Below are 17,291 nucleotides of genomic sequence, written 5' to 3' on the forward strand. Positions count from 1 at the left end.
ACTTATTTCTAGTTTGCCCAAAGACCATGGACACTGTATGGGCAGACTTCTGTCTCTATAACCCACTCAAATTCATCTCTTGAGTCACCAAGAGTTCATGTTAAGACTCAAATTTGCAAGGTTAACCAGATTTTTATTATATTCTATTTTTACTCAAACTGTAGTTGAATGAACCAGTTTGTTTTATGGATAAGGCATCCTTATTTTACTCAATGTTTCCATTAATGAAGCCTTTTTATATTTAACCATTTCATATTAATCACAGGTCCCCAATCTACCCTACAAGGGTAAGAAAGGCAAAAATGACATTTACAAAGACAAGTTACCAAATCTACCCCTATGATAATCTATATTAAAATATAAACTTTTCCAGATAACAGATCTAATATGGCCTGTCCCATTGTAAAAAAAAAAACAAACAAAAACAAACTAGACCATCATACTTCTGTATTGTCAGAACCGTTAAGAAACAACCTCAGGGACTTCCCTGGTGGTCCAGTGGTTAAGGGGACACGGGTTCAATCCCTGGTTGGGGAACTAAGATCCCACACATGCTGTGGGGCAGCTAAGCCCACGCACCGCAACTATTGAGCCCGCACACCACAACTAGAGAGAAGCCCGCGCACCGCAACTAAGACCCGACACAGCCAAAAATAAAATAAATAAATAAATATTAAAAAAAAAAAAAGAAACAACCTCAAATTTGTGAAAAACATTTCTTTTGTTCCTAATTTCATTTATAGCATTTAGGCCTTAAGCCAGTAACTTTGTGAGAAGCTGAGAGCCTAAGGAGAAAAAAATAACAAACAAACAAAAAACATAGAACACATTACTGGTAACTTCTCAACAACCAACCACAATTTTTACATCAGTCCTTTGAAGTGTGAGGACATGTTTTTAAAGAACAAAAATAAAGTAAGTCATGTAGTTTAAAACTTATGCAATTCATGTTTAACATATTAAGTGTAAAATACAAACATTTTGTGGGATCTTATCTACATGAAAAATACAATATAAAATATAGTAGTTACAATCACTAGAGGGATTATAAACAGTTTCTTCTTTTTGCTTTTCTAGAAAGTCTACATTGTTCTAAAGTTAGCACATATTTATTTTAAAATCTGTTAAAAAAAAAAACCAGATTCCTTCTTGAGGCAAAAACATTGTTGTTTCTAGCAGAACACCATTATTATGTCAAAGTCTTGAAATGGAAATCTTTCACTTTCACCTTTCTAGGTAACAAACAAAGCATAATAAAAACCTATAGAAAAAAGAGGTCGTGTCAGTGAATAAAGCAATTATTTGCTGACTGCTTAACTATGTACCACATTTTATTTAATAATCTCAGGTGGAAGGAAGGGGATAATTCAGATTTATACCAACCTAAAGTCCTAGGTAAATTATCAGCAGATCCAAGAATTGAATTTGTGCCTTCAGATTTCAAATCAAACATTCTTTATATCGCACCATGGCCGTGTCCCTTGTGGAATAAAGGGTATTGTATGAAACCACCTGCCATTTGTCCTCACTCCTCTAAAATGAAACAAACATCTATTTTAAGAGTTTCAGACATTTATTTTCTAAACTGCTACCTACAGATCCTGACCACTGTCAAGTTTTCTTATAACTTACAGAACAAAAAAAATTTAGAAAATAAAGTGTTAATCGTAGTTTCCCTTCCCCTTTTCTACTCCCTAGCCCCAAACTGTTTTCCTTTATTATTATAGAATATGAACCCAAAAAATATCCACTGGGGACAATCAACACAGCAACTCCTTTACCATTTTAGAAGTCTGGGAACAGACTAGGATATATTAGATAAACTTTCAATGCAGCTTTGAAACAAGGGCATAAAGAACTACCTGAGCCAAGAAGGCAGAGAGAAAGTGAACCAACAGTTTTCAATTACAGTATTTTTGTATTTAAAAACAGAAAGAATTGTTCATATTTTAATTTGAAATTCTCCAATTTTTTCCCCCTTTCTGTTCATTTCTTATTTTCTTGGCTTTTTTGTGCATTAGAAACAGGAGCTAGGGGCGGGGTTATGTGATGGTTTTCTTTCATATGTTACAGCATTTCCTTTCAAGACTAAACTAAGGTTCCTACGCATGGGCAGCTAAACTGCTACTCCTGAGACGCAGGCAGAAAGCAGCATGGCATACCATCCAACACTGACAGCTTAAACACTTGACAGAGCTTTTCCTATTCCACACTCTAGGAATAAGCTACCTGTTTCGTTTCTTTTTCATTTAGCCTTTGCTCAACTTATGCAGTAAAAATATCTGAGCTTTGGACTGAGTGAAAAGTGTGCTCCTATTTTACCCCTCCTTACTGAAAAGGTAAACAGGTAATCGGGAAGAAAGGAACAAATGAAGGCAGGAAGATTTATACCAGAGATGCTTTTCGGTGCATATTTTCAAAAGTCTTTAACTGTCCTTCAAACAAATTATGCGACTTTCAGAAGATGTTAAACCGTAAATTAACCACTAAGTATGCTGAGTGACATAACTTATACTATCATGATCATACTTTATAATTGATCTCATAACTTGGACATTCTAGTTATCATTTATATGTATGTTCTACTTTCATGATTTAATTTTACAGACTTCTGGTGGGGGGCAGGAGGGCAGGAGCCAAAGAAATAGAAAGAAGAAAATACCAAATATGACATAAAATTGACCTCAACTCTGAGAAACAACCGAACAGATGAGGCTGCCTGCTTGATCTTACATTTATTTAAATAAATCACCTTTTATCAGTGCTGGTGAAAACAGCAGCATGCTTTTATCTTTTGAGGCAGACGTTTACAGGATGATATATATCGAAAAATAACAGAAAGGCACACTTGTCCCCAAACAAATATCCAAAAATCCAGTGAAGCTGTCCAGTAACAGCCACTAAAATAATTTTCTATGTATTATTTTCTTTTGAGTTATTTTTAAAATAAGCAGCCAGCTATCCATCTCTGGGCACTGTAAAGATGAGTTTGCCACAAAAGCCACATATTTTTAGAAGCCAAAGTCTTGATAAATCAGTTCCTAAGAACATAATTTCTTACATGCTGGAGAATGCCTGAAAATACAGACCTTGGTTAAAGAGGCTTCCGTATCTTTTTGTAACCTTTCCAAATGTAAGTATGTCGGATGAGTATTCATAAATTTAAGTTGAACCGAAACATTTAGAATATTTCCAATTTAAAATACATTAAAATGCGGTCTTTGAAAGGAAATGAAAATGGCTTTAATCATATGAAAAGATGCTCATCATCACTCATAAGAGAAATGTGAATTAAAAATGAGATATTTTTTCACTCATCAGATTGGGGGAAAGATGTTTAGTGAATCACTGTGGTGGAGAAATAGGCACTCTTACACATTGTTGATGCAAGCATAGAGTAGCATAACATCCTTGGCAGGCAATCTGTAAATGTCTATCAAAATTTAAATTCCACTTTGCCTTGGAGCCACGATTTTACTCCCAGGAATTTATCCTACAGATACACTCATCCACGTGCACAAATAACTATATAAAAGGTTATTCACTATAGCATCATTGGTGGCCTGAAGAAAGGCTCACTATATGTCATTTTGTATTGGATGTGTATTTACCTATTCAAAAAAATTAAAATTTGAGAGGAAGAGAATGTGATCTGTACTGTTTAGAAATTCAAAGTGTTTTGAACTCCCCTACAAAAGGAAATACTAAACCATCCTACACAAGATTCATTCCAGAATCCTGCGATAAAATGCTACGTTCAGATGGCTTGACATGGCTGCATTAGTGAAAGCTCCTTATCATAAGATCCCTTTGGCCCTTTAGTAACCAAAACCCTTTGTTGGGGGTCCACGGTGGATCTGATTTCTACTTCACAATAAGTAGTGCTTCAGAAAGATTCCAATTTATTCCTTGCAAAAACATATCAGATATAAATGCAACTGTCACTTTGAGAAACAGGACTGCATTATGCTGCAGACTTAACACAGACTGAAAGCATGTTCCCCATGTCTTCTCCAGCAAATCTTGCCAAATGGGCATCTGAAATGTCCTATTGAAACAGGTGGTGTCTGAACAGAATTGGATTTCTGCCTACAGAAACCCTAGTTCTAACAACTGCTGTGGTTAGTTTTAATTTTCAGTCCTCAAAATTAACTGCTGGCCAGTGATTCAGAAATAGACTGAACAACACGTTTAGACTTTGCCCTGTTTAATTGAGGAAAGAAAAAAAGAAAAAGAAAAAAAAAAAAGCCCACCAACACCCTACCACCATCCTATAAAGAACAACAGAACCAAAGCAGACCACTTGATTTCCAGGCCAAAAAAAGGGAGCAGCTGTAAAACAAACTCAATTCTCCAAAGATGATTGCCCCTTTTGTGCTTTCTTCATAGAAGCACAAGGATGCACATATATACATACTACTTAGGAATTCTTCTTAGGGCTTTGAGAAGCTTTTAATCTGCTAGAAATTTAGAAGTAAGAACAATGGTAAGAACACCTAATTTTTCTAATGAAAACGGGCATCTTAAAAAAATGATATTCCAAACAGACCTGTGTTTCAGTTTATACAAGCAAAATACTAACAGCCAGAATGTAAATTCCTTGAAGAAAGATACAATGGGCTATATACACTAATATGTATAAAATAAATAACTAATAAAACCTGCTGTATAAAAAATAAATAAAATAAAATTCAAAAAAAAAAAAAAGACACAATGGGCCAATTCCCTTTAAACCCAACATGTGTCCATCAATGTGCTGGTCACACTAACCGGTGCTAAACACATACTCCTGTGAATAAAGCTAGAGTAGCTTACACTAAATAACAAACCTTTTCCACTGTACTTTTAAGTGCTTGATATAAAAATGGATAGAACTCTGATTTTCTAAACCAGCAACCAAAGGAAAAGGAATCAAGGGACCGGGTATCTACTATGAGCCACACACCATGGCTACACATTCCCAATGAAGAAAACAACGTCTTGTCCATTTCACGGATGATAAACTGAGATTCAAAAGAATGTAAAAATTTTCCCAGGGTAATTCAGCTAGAAGATGACAGAGATGAGGTTTTAATTTAAATCTGCCTGATTTCAAAATATTTCTAATTGTATCATACTCCCTCCCAAAAGAAAATTTGGAGAGACGAGTTAGTAAAATGACAAGTTTCAGTTATATGACAAACACTGTATCGTTGCTTTGCCAACACCCAAAAGAAAAACTCATCCTCTTTCAATCAAAAGTAATGGATGTCAAATCTGTCTGCATTTTGTCTGTATGACTGAATTCCAGCTATTAAGAAGGTGATCAAGTAAACAGAAAATCATCTATTGTGATCATAACCCTTTAAAAAAATCCTGACACCATAAAGAGCATATTTGAAAATCCTTCTACAGGGATTCAACAGTTCATTTAAAAAAAAATAGAAATATCTCAGTGAAAGTGAGAGGTGCTTCTCAATGGGATACATTTGGTCCTTTTGCTTAAAACTCAAATATAAATAGATGACATCAAGTCTTGCCCTCAGAAGTTTACTGCTCCCTGTCCTCTACCTCTCCTACCAACCAAAGAAGAAAATGAGACCTCAAAATGAAGGCATCTCCTCCCAGTTCTCAGGTTATTATTTCCCATTTTCTGACCTCTATCTTCTTTGTCTTACATAGGCCTGAGAGGAGCTAGCTTGTAAACCAAATCTACAGTTTCCCTAGCAAGTTCCAATGACATCCCTCATTTAGAGAGAACTACCTTCAGGGTCTTGTAAACGAACTCATTCCGTATTTCAATATTCTCAGAAAATAATATGCTTAAATCCAAAAATGCCCTTCCCACGAAAGTTTTACTCTTTTCTTTGCAAGCAAAGATAACCTTAATTTTAGGGAGCTAATCAAGAGAAGAACACAGGGTACATTTCTTCCAAGGCGGAAGCACACCAAGATTTCTCTGATAGTATTTAGAATAGAGTTACAACGTTAAAAAAAAAAAGAGTGAAAAGAAGAGAATGTTATTGACCAAAAAAAAGTTGTCATATAGCTATAGACTTATAGGCTATGAAATAGAAAAAAAATCTGCAATTTTTCAGGATTCTTCTGGCAAAACATTCTTTGGAATCATTTTCTTCTGAGAGCTGAAAAGCATTTTTCTAAGATGCTGCCAGCTCTAAAAACAACCTTTCTGATCTCTTGAAAAGCCAAGTTCTACTTTTAATAGTGCTATGTACTTTTGGTTTCAAAGAAAAAAGTGAAAGAGAAGGAACCACAGCCAAAATGGTAAGTTTACCCTACTCATGCCTCAAGCTGTACATAATGATTTCACACAGTACTTATGAAGAAGGGATCAAATTTTTCCTTTAAAAATAGAACATATACCTCTATGTCACATATGTAATGTTTAAGTATAAGGAGCAAAAGCACCCCCCTTTCACTCCAAAACCCAGTCAAAAAAAAAGTTTATATAGAGAGACATAGTCATGAACAGAAGATCTCTAATAGACATCAGAAACAAAAGTGACAAAAGCAAAAATAAACAAGTGGAACTACATCAAACTAAAAAGCTTCTACACAGCAAAGGAAACAATCAACAAAATGAAAAGGCAACCTACAGAATGGGAGAATATATTTGCAAATCATATATGTGGTAAGAGATTAATATCCAAAATATATAAAGAACTCATACCAAAAAACCCCAAACAATATGATTTTAAAATGGGCAGAGAATCTGAATAGGTATTTTTCCAAAGAAGATATACAGAGGGCCAACAGGTATATGAAAAGGTACTTGACATCACTAATGATCAAAAAATGAAAATCAAACTAAGCTATTACCTCACACCTGTTACAATGGCTATCCTCAAGAAGACAACAGATGGTAAGTATTGGCAAGAATGTGGAGAAAAGGGAACCCTTGTGCACTGCTGGCAGGATTGTAAATTCTACAGTGCAGCCACTATGGAAAACAATATGGACGTTCCTCAAAAAATTAAAAATAGAGCTACATATGATCCAGCAATCACACTTCTGGGTATATACCCAAAGGACATTAAAACAGAATACTGAAGATATATCTGCACTCTCATGTTCACTGCAGCATTATTCACAATAGCCAAGCTATGGAAACAACATAAGTGTCCATCAACAGATGAATGGATAAAGAAGATGTGGAGATGTGTGTGTGTGTGTGTGTGTTTGTGTGTGTATGATGGAATATTATTCAGCCATGAGAAGGAAGGACATCCTGCCATTTACAACAACATGGATGAGGACCATGTTAACATGAGGACATTAGGTTAAGTGAAATGAGTCAGACAAACTGTATGATATCACTTATATGTGCAATCTGAAAAAGTTAAACTCGTAAAAACAGAGGCTAGACTGGTAGTTACCAAGGGCTGGGGGGTGGGAGAGAAGGGGAGGTGTGGGTCAAAGAGCACAAACTTCCAGTTATAAGATGAATAGGTTCTGGGGATCTGATGTATAGCATGGTGATTACAGTTAATAATAGTGAATTATATACTTGAAATTTGGCTAAAAGAGTAAGTCTTAAATGTTCTCATCACAAAAGAGAAATGGTAATTACATGATGTGATGCAGGTGTTAGCTAACGCTATGGTGATAATGATTTTGCAACATACAAGTGTATCAAATCAACATGTTGTAACCTTAAGTTATATGTCAATGGTATCTCCATAAAAGCTGAAAAAAAAAAAGATTTCTAATAAAATCAAAATGACTAAGTTAGTAACACCATGATAGGTTCCATTAACAATGATAAATGTTAAAATGTTAAACAAGGTACTATATCCAAAAATCTTGGTAAGACAAAAAATGTTTATTAGTTCAGATTCTCCCATCTCCATAAAAGACTATTTTAATCCTCCCATGTGAAATGGACAGAATCTATGGGATTACTAGTATTTCAAATGAATTATTAAATTTTACTACAAAATTTACTAGAATCAGTCACTTAAGGAACTTATGTCAAATAACTGGTGTGCTCGAATATTTCACATTTCAACTTATTATTTTAGAGTTGTCAAGACACAATCTAAATCTAACAGGGAAAAAACATGCAGGCTTCAAACAGCACTTAAAGAAACACAAAGAAGGAAAGTTAGAAGTCAAGGAGGATAATTCTGAGATAAAGGCTGAGTGGAGAAAAAGACAGAAATCTACTAGAGACCTTATCAGGATGCAGTGCTGCACTGCATTATCACTGACCTGTAACCTCTTCTCTGGCTCACAAACAACTTTTGAGTACTCTGAGACTAAGTGGATGTTTTAAAAAGTTCTTGTGTCATATTTTCTTTTTATGACGACCCTTATCAGAAGCCTGATGTACTCAAGCTCCATAATTCACATGCTCCAATTACCTACCTAACTTCATACCCAAGAGGAATAATCAGAGGCGTAAAATGCCACCCTCATAAAAAGAAACGTAATGGGAATGATTAGGATTTAAAATGGACAGGCTCATTTTTAAGGGCATAGCCATAGATAAGTAGCACCCACACTGTGCTCTAGATAACTATAAAAGAATCAAATAGGGTTTGTTTAAAAAAATTCCTTAATAAACATATAATAAATCCCTACCTTTAAAATGAGTTGTATTACAAAAGCCCAGTTCTTCACGAAGATGCATTTCCCCACAAAATCCTACAAATGGTCATTCATTTCCAAAGCTGGCCCATCAATACCTATTTAACCCATAATCTACCGACATACAGTATAATGTGGAATGAAATGTGGTAAAAGTACCTCTAACACTTCAAATGCATATTAGTATCAATAGTTCAGCTGAGAGGATAGAAGCTTGGAAAACAGATCTCAAAAAAATGGACTCAAGGGGTTACACATAACCCAAAATGTTTACACAATTATATATATATGGGTGGTTTTCTTATGAGAGGGTCCACAGCTTTCCTGAGGTTCTCAAAGTGGTTATTCATATCCCCATAAAGGGAAAGGGCTTCTGTGCTATATAAAATTCAATTCTTCCCTACAAAGCCCTCAGGTAGAGTTTATCAGTGAAATGAGGCATCTTGAGAAGTTATGGTCTACACATGCTTACATATAATGATAAGCTCGTGGATGAAAAACTATCAAAAACCTTCCAGTAAAACTAAATGAAGGAAATCCTAGAGTAAAGAATGCACTGCAAAGAAAAAAAAAAAAAAAAGGAAAAAAAATGTATAACTAAAAAAACAGAAAAGAATGCACTGCAACATTTTATGGGGTCTGAACTGCCCATATAAGATGACACAGGAAGTTCATCTGAAGTATTAAATAGAAGCTGATGATCCTAGTAGTATCCAATGTAAAGTAGATTCTGACCCATCAACAGTGTTTGTCTGCACAAACTGCAAGCAAACATTCCATATGTTCGTGAGAAATTCCACTTAAAAATCTTTCCCCATCCTAGCCAATTCACCCGGGCACTATATTATCATTATCTTAAAAAGAAAAATCCATCTATTACCCACACACAATTCAAACAAACAAAAATGTGTTTTTAAATGACCCAAACAAGTAATTTGAATGAGTACACCTTTTCTATTCATTTTGACCAAGGAAATTTGGATAATAACTCGTTTTCATATATTTTTGATGTAACTTTCAACTTAAAAATTTTTCTGTACACTGATATAACACAGTTAAGGCATTGTTCTTTTCTTAATTGAGGATAGTTTGGTTTTAGATTGATGTTGAAATAAAGTTGAACTGCATAGACTATAAGGCTGTTCTAACCAACAATGTAATCTCAGACTCATACCTACTTAAAATATTGTTTAATTACCTCTTCTTCTCAAACCATGAGTCCACAGCATGGTCATTAAGTTGCTTCACTTCTTTTACCTCTCTCAAAACATTATTGTACTTCTTGACACACTAGCAACTAGTTTTCTATGGGAAGGCTTTTCACAAGCCCAGCGTCACATACCCCTCCTGCCTTCAGCAACTTTCTTCTGAACTCCTCTGTGGGGTTGTTGAAGGTAAGCTTTTCACAGCGGAGGTGATTCACTGGTGGATGGCCTTCAAGATGCAGGAATAAGTCATAATCAAAACGAACCTTCTTAGGTTCTTCCTAGAGGTTAAAAAAAATAAGAAGGAAAACAGAGACTTAGGCATAAATAGAAATTTAGAAAGCAAAGGTTTACTCCTGATAAGGATCAGAAAAGACTCAGACTACAGCACGGGGAACTCTACTCGACGCTCTGTGGTGACCTAAATGGGAAGGAAATCCAAAAAAAAGAGGGGAGATATGTATACATATAGCTGATTCCCTTTCTAGTTAGTAGAAACTAACACAACAGTGTAAAGCAACTATACGCCAAGAAAAATTCATTCAAAAAAAAGAAAAAGAAAGAAAAGAGACCCAGACATCTAACAGCTACAGTGTCAAAGAAGGGGAAGTACTGGGAAAAAAAGTCATCATGGAACTATCTACAAAGCAAAATGGAAACATCTGAAAAATTAGTTTCTTGTCTTAGAGGAAAACCAAAAAGAATAAAGTCATCATCTTTCTTGCAGTCTCTCAAGTGGTATGACACCACCAACACCGCCACCCAACTGGAAACCTAAGACACCCCTGAAGCCACTCCTTCCCCTTCCCACTCTACGGCCCTACACCCATCATCAACGGCTGACATTTTCTCTTTTAAATACTTCTTGAACAAGCTGTCTAACCCATACTGCCATGCTCTTACTCATTGCTCAAACTACTATAAACTCCTTCCTCTAGTAGTTCTTCCTACTTCAGGATAGATGATCACTTTCTTCTTCATTCAGGCCTCAAAACTGTCCATATGAAACAAAAATCTAGCCATTTTCACTCCTTGGTTAAAATTTCACAAGTTCCCAATGCCATTAGAATAAAAATCTGGGCTTCCCTGGTGGCACAGTGGTTGAGAATCTGCCTGCTAATGCAGGGGACACGGGTTCGAGCCCTGGTCTGGGAAGATCCCACATGCCACGGAGCAACTAAGCCCGTGAGCCACAACTACTGAGCCTGCGCGTCTGGAGCCTGTGCTCTGCAACAAAAGAGGCCACGATAGTGAGAGACCCGCGCACCGCGATGAAGAGTGGCCCCTGCTTGCCGCAACTAGAGAAAGCCCTCGCACAGAAATGAAGACCCAACACAGCCAAAAATAAATAAATAAATCAAAAAAAAAAAAAGAATAAAAATCTGAGCTCACCTAAATGCCACATAGGATTTTCACAATCTAGCTCTTGGTTCCATGTCTCACCACACCCCTTCTACCCATCTGGTGATCCAGCCACACATTGTGGTTGGTTGCTCCCAGAATTTACTCATTCTAGATTAACTCTGGGTTTCACCCTTGCTTTACATTACTACCTCCACTGCCAACCTCCATTCCTCCACCTTCTGCTTTACCTGGATAACTTCTACTCATCCCTCTCTATTCAGGTTTTATTTGGGGGAAGCCTTCCTTGAACTCCACTCCCAACTGCCTCTCCTCTGTTCTGTGTGCCTCTCTCTCTTATCCTTGAAACATCTTAGAATAACTGTCTTATTATCTCCCTTTACCCTGCTAAATCATAAGATCTTTGAAAGTAGGAATAATGGTTGAGCCCTTACTGTACCCTCAACAACTAGTTTAGTACCCCATGCATAGTAGCAATGCAATAAATGTCTGTGAAATGAATGAAAATATGGCATTTTCCTGGAGGACAAAACGGCACCATATCCAAGAGAATGCAGTAATTATAATTCCATGATACTCGAGTTCTACTCTCCAGCCATTACTTTAGCTGGCTAAACACCTAAACCTCTCTACAGACAGATTCTCAGGCATCCAAGGGGAAATGAATACTGAGGATAATAATAAAAATATTATGTATTTAACATTTATCTCATTTAATTCTCATAGCTCTCCTTTGGGTCAGCTGTCAGCTCTGTTTGGCAGATGAGGAAATTAAAGCACTCAGAATTTATTACTTTATATAAAAACTCCCTGTGTATTATAGATATTAACCATCTCTGTGAAATGTTACTTTTTTCATTTGTCATTAGCTTTGCCATTTTACGTGTTTTTGATAACAGCTATTTATGTTTTTTTAATAATAGCTTTACTGAGAAGTAATTCACATACCATAAAATTCACCATTTAGAGTATAATATTTAGTGGTTTTTAGTACATTCACAGAGTTATAAAACCATCACCACATTCTAATTTCAGGACATTTTCATTACTCCAGAAAGATATCTCAAACTCATTAGTGGTCCAACAGATCCCACACCCCCTGGCATCACTAATCTACTTCTGCTTCTATGGAGTTGCCTATTCTCGACATTTCGTATGAATACATGAACATACATAAAATACATACACAATATGTGCTCTTTTGTGACTGGCTTCTTATACTCAGCATGATGTTTTTGAAGTTCATCCATGTTGTAGCATGTGTCAGTTCTTTTTTATGGACAAATAATAATCTATTATATGGGTATACCAGGTTTTGGTTATACATTTGTCAATAAATAGAAATGTGGATTATTTCCATTTTGGGCTATTGTGAATAATGCTGCTATGAACATTTGTGTACAAGTTTTTGTATGGACCTACATTTCCATTTCTCTTGGCTATACACCTAGGAGTGGAATTTCTGGGTCATAAGGTAACTCTCTGTTGAACATTTTTAGGAAATGCCCTACTGTTTTCCAGAGTGGCTGCACCATTTTAAAATCCCACCTGCAATGTATGAGGTGTTTATGGTTTTTTAAAACACAATATTTTCTAAAATTACATAGTCAAATAAAACAATGTTTTTCCTTTTTTAAAAAAGAATTTTTTATATTACTAACACGTGATGAAACAAAGTGATCTGAACCCAGTTCTTTTGACTAAAAATTCTTAGCACCGAGCGTGTGGAGAAAAGGGAACCCTCTTGCACTGTTGGTGGGAATGTATATTGATACAGCCACTACGGAGAACAGTATGGAGGTTCCTTAAAAAACTAAAAATAGAACTACCATACGACCCAGCAATCCCACTACTGGGCATATACCCTGAGAAAACCATAATTCAAAAAGAGTCATGTACCAAAATGTTCACTGCAGCTCTATTTACAATAGCCAGGTCATGGAAACAACCTAAGTGTCCATCGACAGATGAATGGATAAAGAAGATGTGCCACACATATACAATGGAATATTACTCAGCCATAAGAAGAAACGAAATTGAGTTATCTGTAGTGAGGTGGATGGACCTAGAGTCTGTCACACAGAGTGAAGTTAAGTCAGAAAGAGAAAAACAAATACCGTATGCTAACACACATATATGGAATCTAAAAAAAAAAAAAAAAAAAAAAAGAAAAGGTCATGAAGAACCTAGGGGCAGGACGGGAATAAAGACGCAGACCTACTAGAGAATGAACTTGAGGACACGGGGAGGGGGAAGGGGAAGCTGGGATGAAGTGAGAGAGTGGCATGGACATATATACACTACCAAATGTAAAATAGATAGCTAGTGGGAAGCAGTCACATAGCACAGGGAGATCAGCTCGGTGCTTTGTGACCACCTAGAGGGTTGGGATAGGGAGAGTGGGAGGGAGATGCAAGAGGGAGGGGATATGGGGATATATGTGTACGTATAGCTGATTCACTTTGTTATAAAGCAGAAACTAACACACAATTGTAAAGCAATTATACTCCAATAAAGATGTTAAAAAAAAAAAAGTCTTAGCACCTGAAACTGTCAGAATGCAGGCATTACCTACTACAAATTCATGGTTTTCACCTCTTCATCCAAACTTCCCCAGATCATAGTCTCCACTCATGTACTCACTACCTCTCACTTCTATTACTAATCTGGCATGAAACTTGCTCCTTCTCTCCTTGATCAGGGTGCCATTTTCTCCTGATTTTCCTCACACTTACTGGCATTCCTCCTTAGTTTTCTTCACAGGCTTCCCTTCTTTCTTCATTGACTCTTAAATGCATTTACCTTTTTGCAAAATTCCCCAGGAAGACAACGCCCATTCACAGGGAGTTAGTTCCTCCTTCATGACAGTGACTCCCCTCTCTACCTCCAGCCCAGCTCCCACTTGACTGCCATATGCTTGTGTTCCAATCTAACCACACCTCCACTGGGGTGACCGGCAGCAACAGCAAATTCATGCATTATCTTAAACTGAAGTTATCTTCATGTGTCCTTTCTCCTATACTCTATATCATGACAAACAGAAATCTTAATTGCTTCCCAAGGGTAAAATACACAAAAGTCATCACTAACGCTTCCTTCTCCCTTACTCATCACAGTCAAATGGTCTCTGAGTTTTGTTTAGTATTCCTCCTTAGGAACTCTCAAATCTATGCCCTTTGCTCTAGTCACGATAACTACTGCCTTAGCTTAGACCTTCATCACTCTTCATCTGGTCGCCTCCCTGTTTTTGAACTCCCCCTTTCTACCTACCACAATGACAAGAGAGTGATCTTTCTAACAGAAAGATCAGATTACATCTTCCCATTGATATAAAAGCCTTTAACGGTCATCATTTTCTACAGGATGAAATCCCACCTCCTGGTAATAACCATTACAGTCTTTTAATACCTTTCCTGCATTGCTTTTGTTCTCTTACTCTACCTTGTCCTTCCACAAAGTTGAAGCACTTGCTGTTCCCCAGTGCTTCATATTATCTCATTCATTTTGCCTTTCACATATCGTATTCCCCATTGTCTAAAATGCCTTCCCTCCCTGCATACTTCCATCCTTTACCTGGTTAGTGCAAACTCATCATTCAAGACCTAACTGAAGCATGAACTCCTCTGAAAAGTCTTCCTAACCCTCCCAACCCCGTCTGAATTAGACATCCCTGTTACAGCATTCCTTTATTAATGTAATGATCACAACCATTTTTATTACTTACCTGCCTTTCCTCCAAATTGTAAAATAGTCAATACAACCTTAGAATTAATTTAAAAAATAAGAAGGGCCATTTTCTACCTTACAATTGGGAGTGTAAATTGGTAAAGCCTTTGGGAAAACACACTGGCAATATCTACCAACACACTAAATGCATGCAATGTTTAACCCAGTAATTCTACTACTAAGAATCTCTTCCACAGAAATATTCAAATATGTGTGTAAAGATATATAGACAGGTATAGATGTAAAATAAAATGTTCATGGTAGCATTGTTTATAGTGGCAAAAAAACAGGGATGATCTGCATGTAAGTATATCATTACCATGGAATATTATGCAGATATTTTTAAAAACTGACTTGGAAAGGCATATCGCTAAGTGAATTAAAGGCAAGTCACAGAAAAAATATTAAAATATGATATATTATGCCCTTGCCAATCTCTATATAGACATACTTTTTATCCATGCAAATGCATGGGGGAAAATCTGGAAAGGCTATACCAAATAGTTAACCATGATTAAATGAAGTGAAAGGAGTAACTCCTAAGTTTTATTCCATTCACTTTTACTAGGAGTATACTGCAGCATACCTTTTTAAAGAGAAAAATACATTGATGAATATAATAATTACCAGCAGAAAAAGAGTGAGGTAGTAACAACACTTTATAGTTCACACCAGTTTAAAATCAAAAACAAATTACTTTTCAGTAAAACTAAGGCTAAGGACCACAGAAAGTGACAATCTTTGTATGAATCCTGAGTGTGATTTTCTTTTAAAGTTTTTTTTTTTATAGAAAGTAAAAAGTACCCATAAATTTGTGGTCTGACCAACTGAATATCTTTCTTAGAGGGCTGACATCAATATAATGTCAATTTATGCTCCATAGAAAAGATTCTTCTTCAAAGTTCAAACAAGGAAGCATGTATTTATTCTCCATATAAAGCTGATACATTTCCTAGAGGGTGGAAACCTGGTTTTGGCAATATCAAATTATCCCTCTCAGTCCGCTTCAGTCCTTGACATTCACTCGTGTACTTTTCTGAGGACAGAAAGAAAGAGAGAAGCATGGGATCCTTTCAAACCTGAAGTGCTACAGTCAATTATGTTTCAGTGGGCCTGTTGGTTTAGTTTCTGAAACACACATGATTCTCATGGATAGGCTTGTTTTGTTGAATACAAACACAAAATAAGAGAATAAACAAACACGAACTCATAAGAAGCACTGACACTCCACCACCCCTCTTGACTCTGACCTCTCCAATAAGTGAGCAAAACTGAAGACAAGCTTATTGTAAGCAGGAAAAGTACAAGGATGGAGATGGGACCAAGGGCAGGGTGATATTATACACTAAATATTCAGTGGTAGGCCCCTTCCAACATCAGGTGGAGGTCTTCTTGCTGCTTTCTCTCATCTCCTATGCAAACTTGAAATAATACTTTTTCATAAACCATTATTATAATGGATGTTCTTTCTTCAAGACAGAGTTGAGTAAACTCCAGCGATAAATAAAATGATATACACTCAGAAGAAATGAAATGCACATTCTGGAGCAACAGCCTAGACCTATTAAATTTTCACACATGGATCATTTCAGTAGGCTGCAGATCCAGAATGGAAGATAGCAAAAATTTGGTTTCTAAGACACTCTAAGAAGATAAATTAAAAAGAGATGACAGAGCAATAATTTTAGTTAAAAAATTAAGAACATAAAGAAAAGTGCTTAAAATACTACACCCATATATTTTCCACTGAGCTTAAAGAGATGTTAACACTTTCACCATGCTAGTTTGTTTTTCTTTAAAGAAATAAAAATTTTGTAAATATGAGCTTCTCCATCCCTCTTTCCCCAGTAAGCCATGCCCTTTAGTTCCTGTGCTGTCCTTTCAACTCATGCTCTTGTACTACGTATGTGTGTCTCCATCACCTCATTTATTCTTGGCTTCAGTGGTTTATAAAACCATACATAAGTGATATCATAACCATATATATATACATCATCATTTTTGTTTCTGAGACTTATCCATCTTGCTACATTAATTGCTATATAGCATTTTGTGTATTATTAACCCACCAGTAATTGATCCACATCTCTACAATTAGGTGTATACTACTTTTTCATATTACAAACACTGAAATATGTTTCATTGTGCACCTGTGAAAAAAGCAATAATTATTATGTATAAAATCTTAAAGAAAATCTAAAACTAGAAAATAAAAATCAGCTAATCTGGACACTAAACAGAATATCTACTACACAGTGGTCAGCTGAATGTCTATTTTACCATGGCCCCAAGGAAATAACTGTTTTCCATCTCAAGTGCATCTTTCTTCTTTCATATTTTAAGAAACTAAAAATTCCTCACAAAGTGAATAAATAATGTCTTTAAGTCATAAGAATTGCTACCCAAAGT

At 36.1% G+C, this 17,291-nt stretch overlaps 1 protein-coding gene across 3 annotated transcripts in view; it reads right to left on the minus strand.

The window, feature by feature from the left end:
• Positions 1-17,291, minus strand: part of MLLT3 (MLLT3 super elongation complex subunit) — a 254,259-nt gene that overhangs the window by 91,472 nt on the left and 145,496 nt on the right. For all 3 annotated transcript variants that reach the window (XM_068552314.1, XM_068552312.1, XM_068552313.1), the window contains exon 4: positions 9,932-10,075. In XM_068552314.1, coding sequence (XP_068408415.1) covers positions 9,932-10,075 — 144 coding nt within the window. The remainder of the gene's footprint in view (positions 1-9,931; positions 10,076-17,291) is intronic.

Source organism: Eschrichtius robustus, chromosome 10 (genome assembly GCF_028021215.1).
Source record: "Eschrichtius robustus isolate mEscRob2 chromosome 10, mEscRob2.pri, whole genome shotgun sequence".
Classification (NCBI taxonomy): domain Eukaryota; kingdom Metazoa; phylum Chordata; class Mammalia; order Artiodactyla; family Eschrichtiidae; genus Eschrichtius; species Eschrichtius robustus.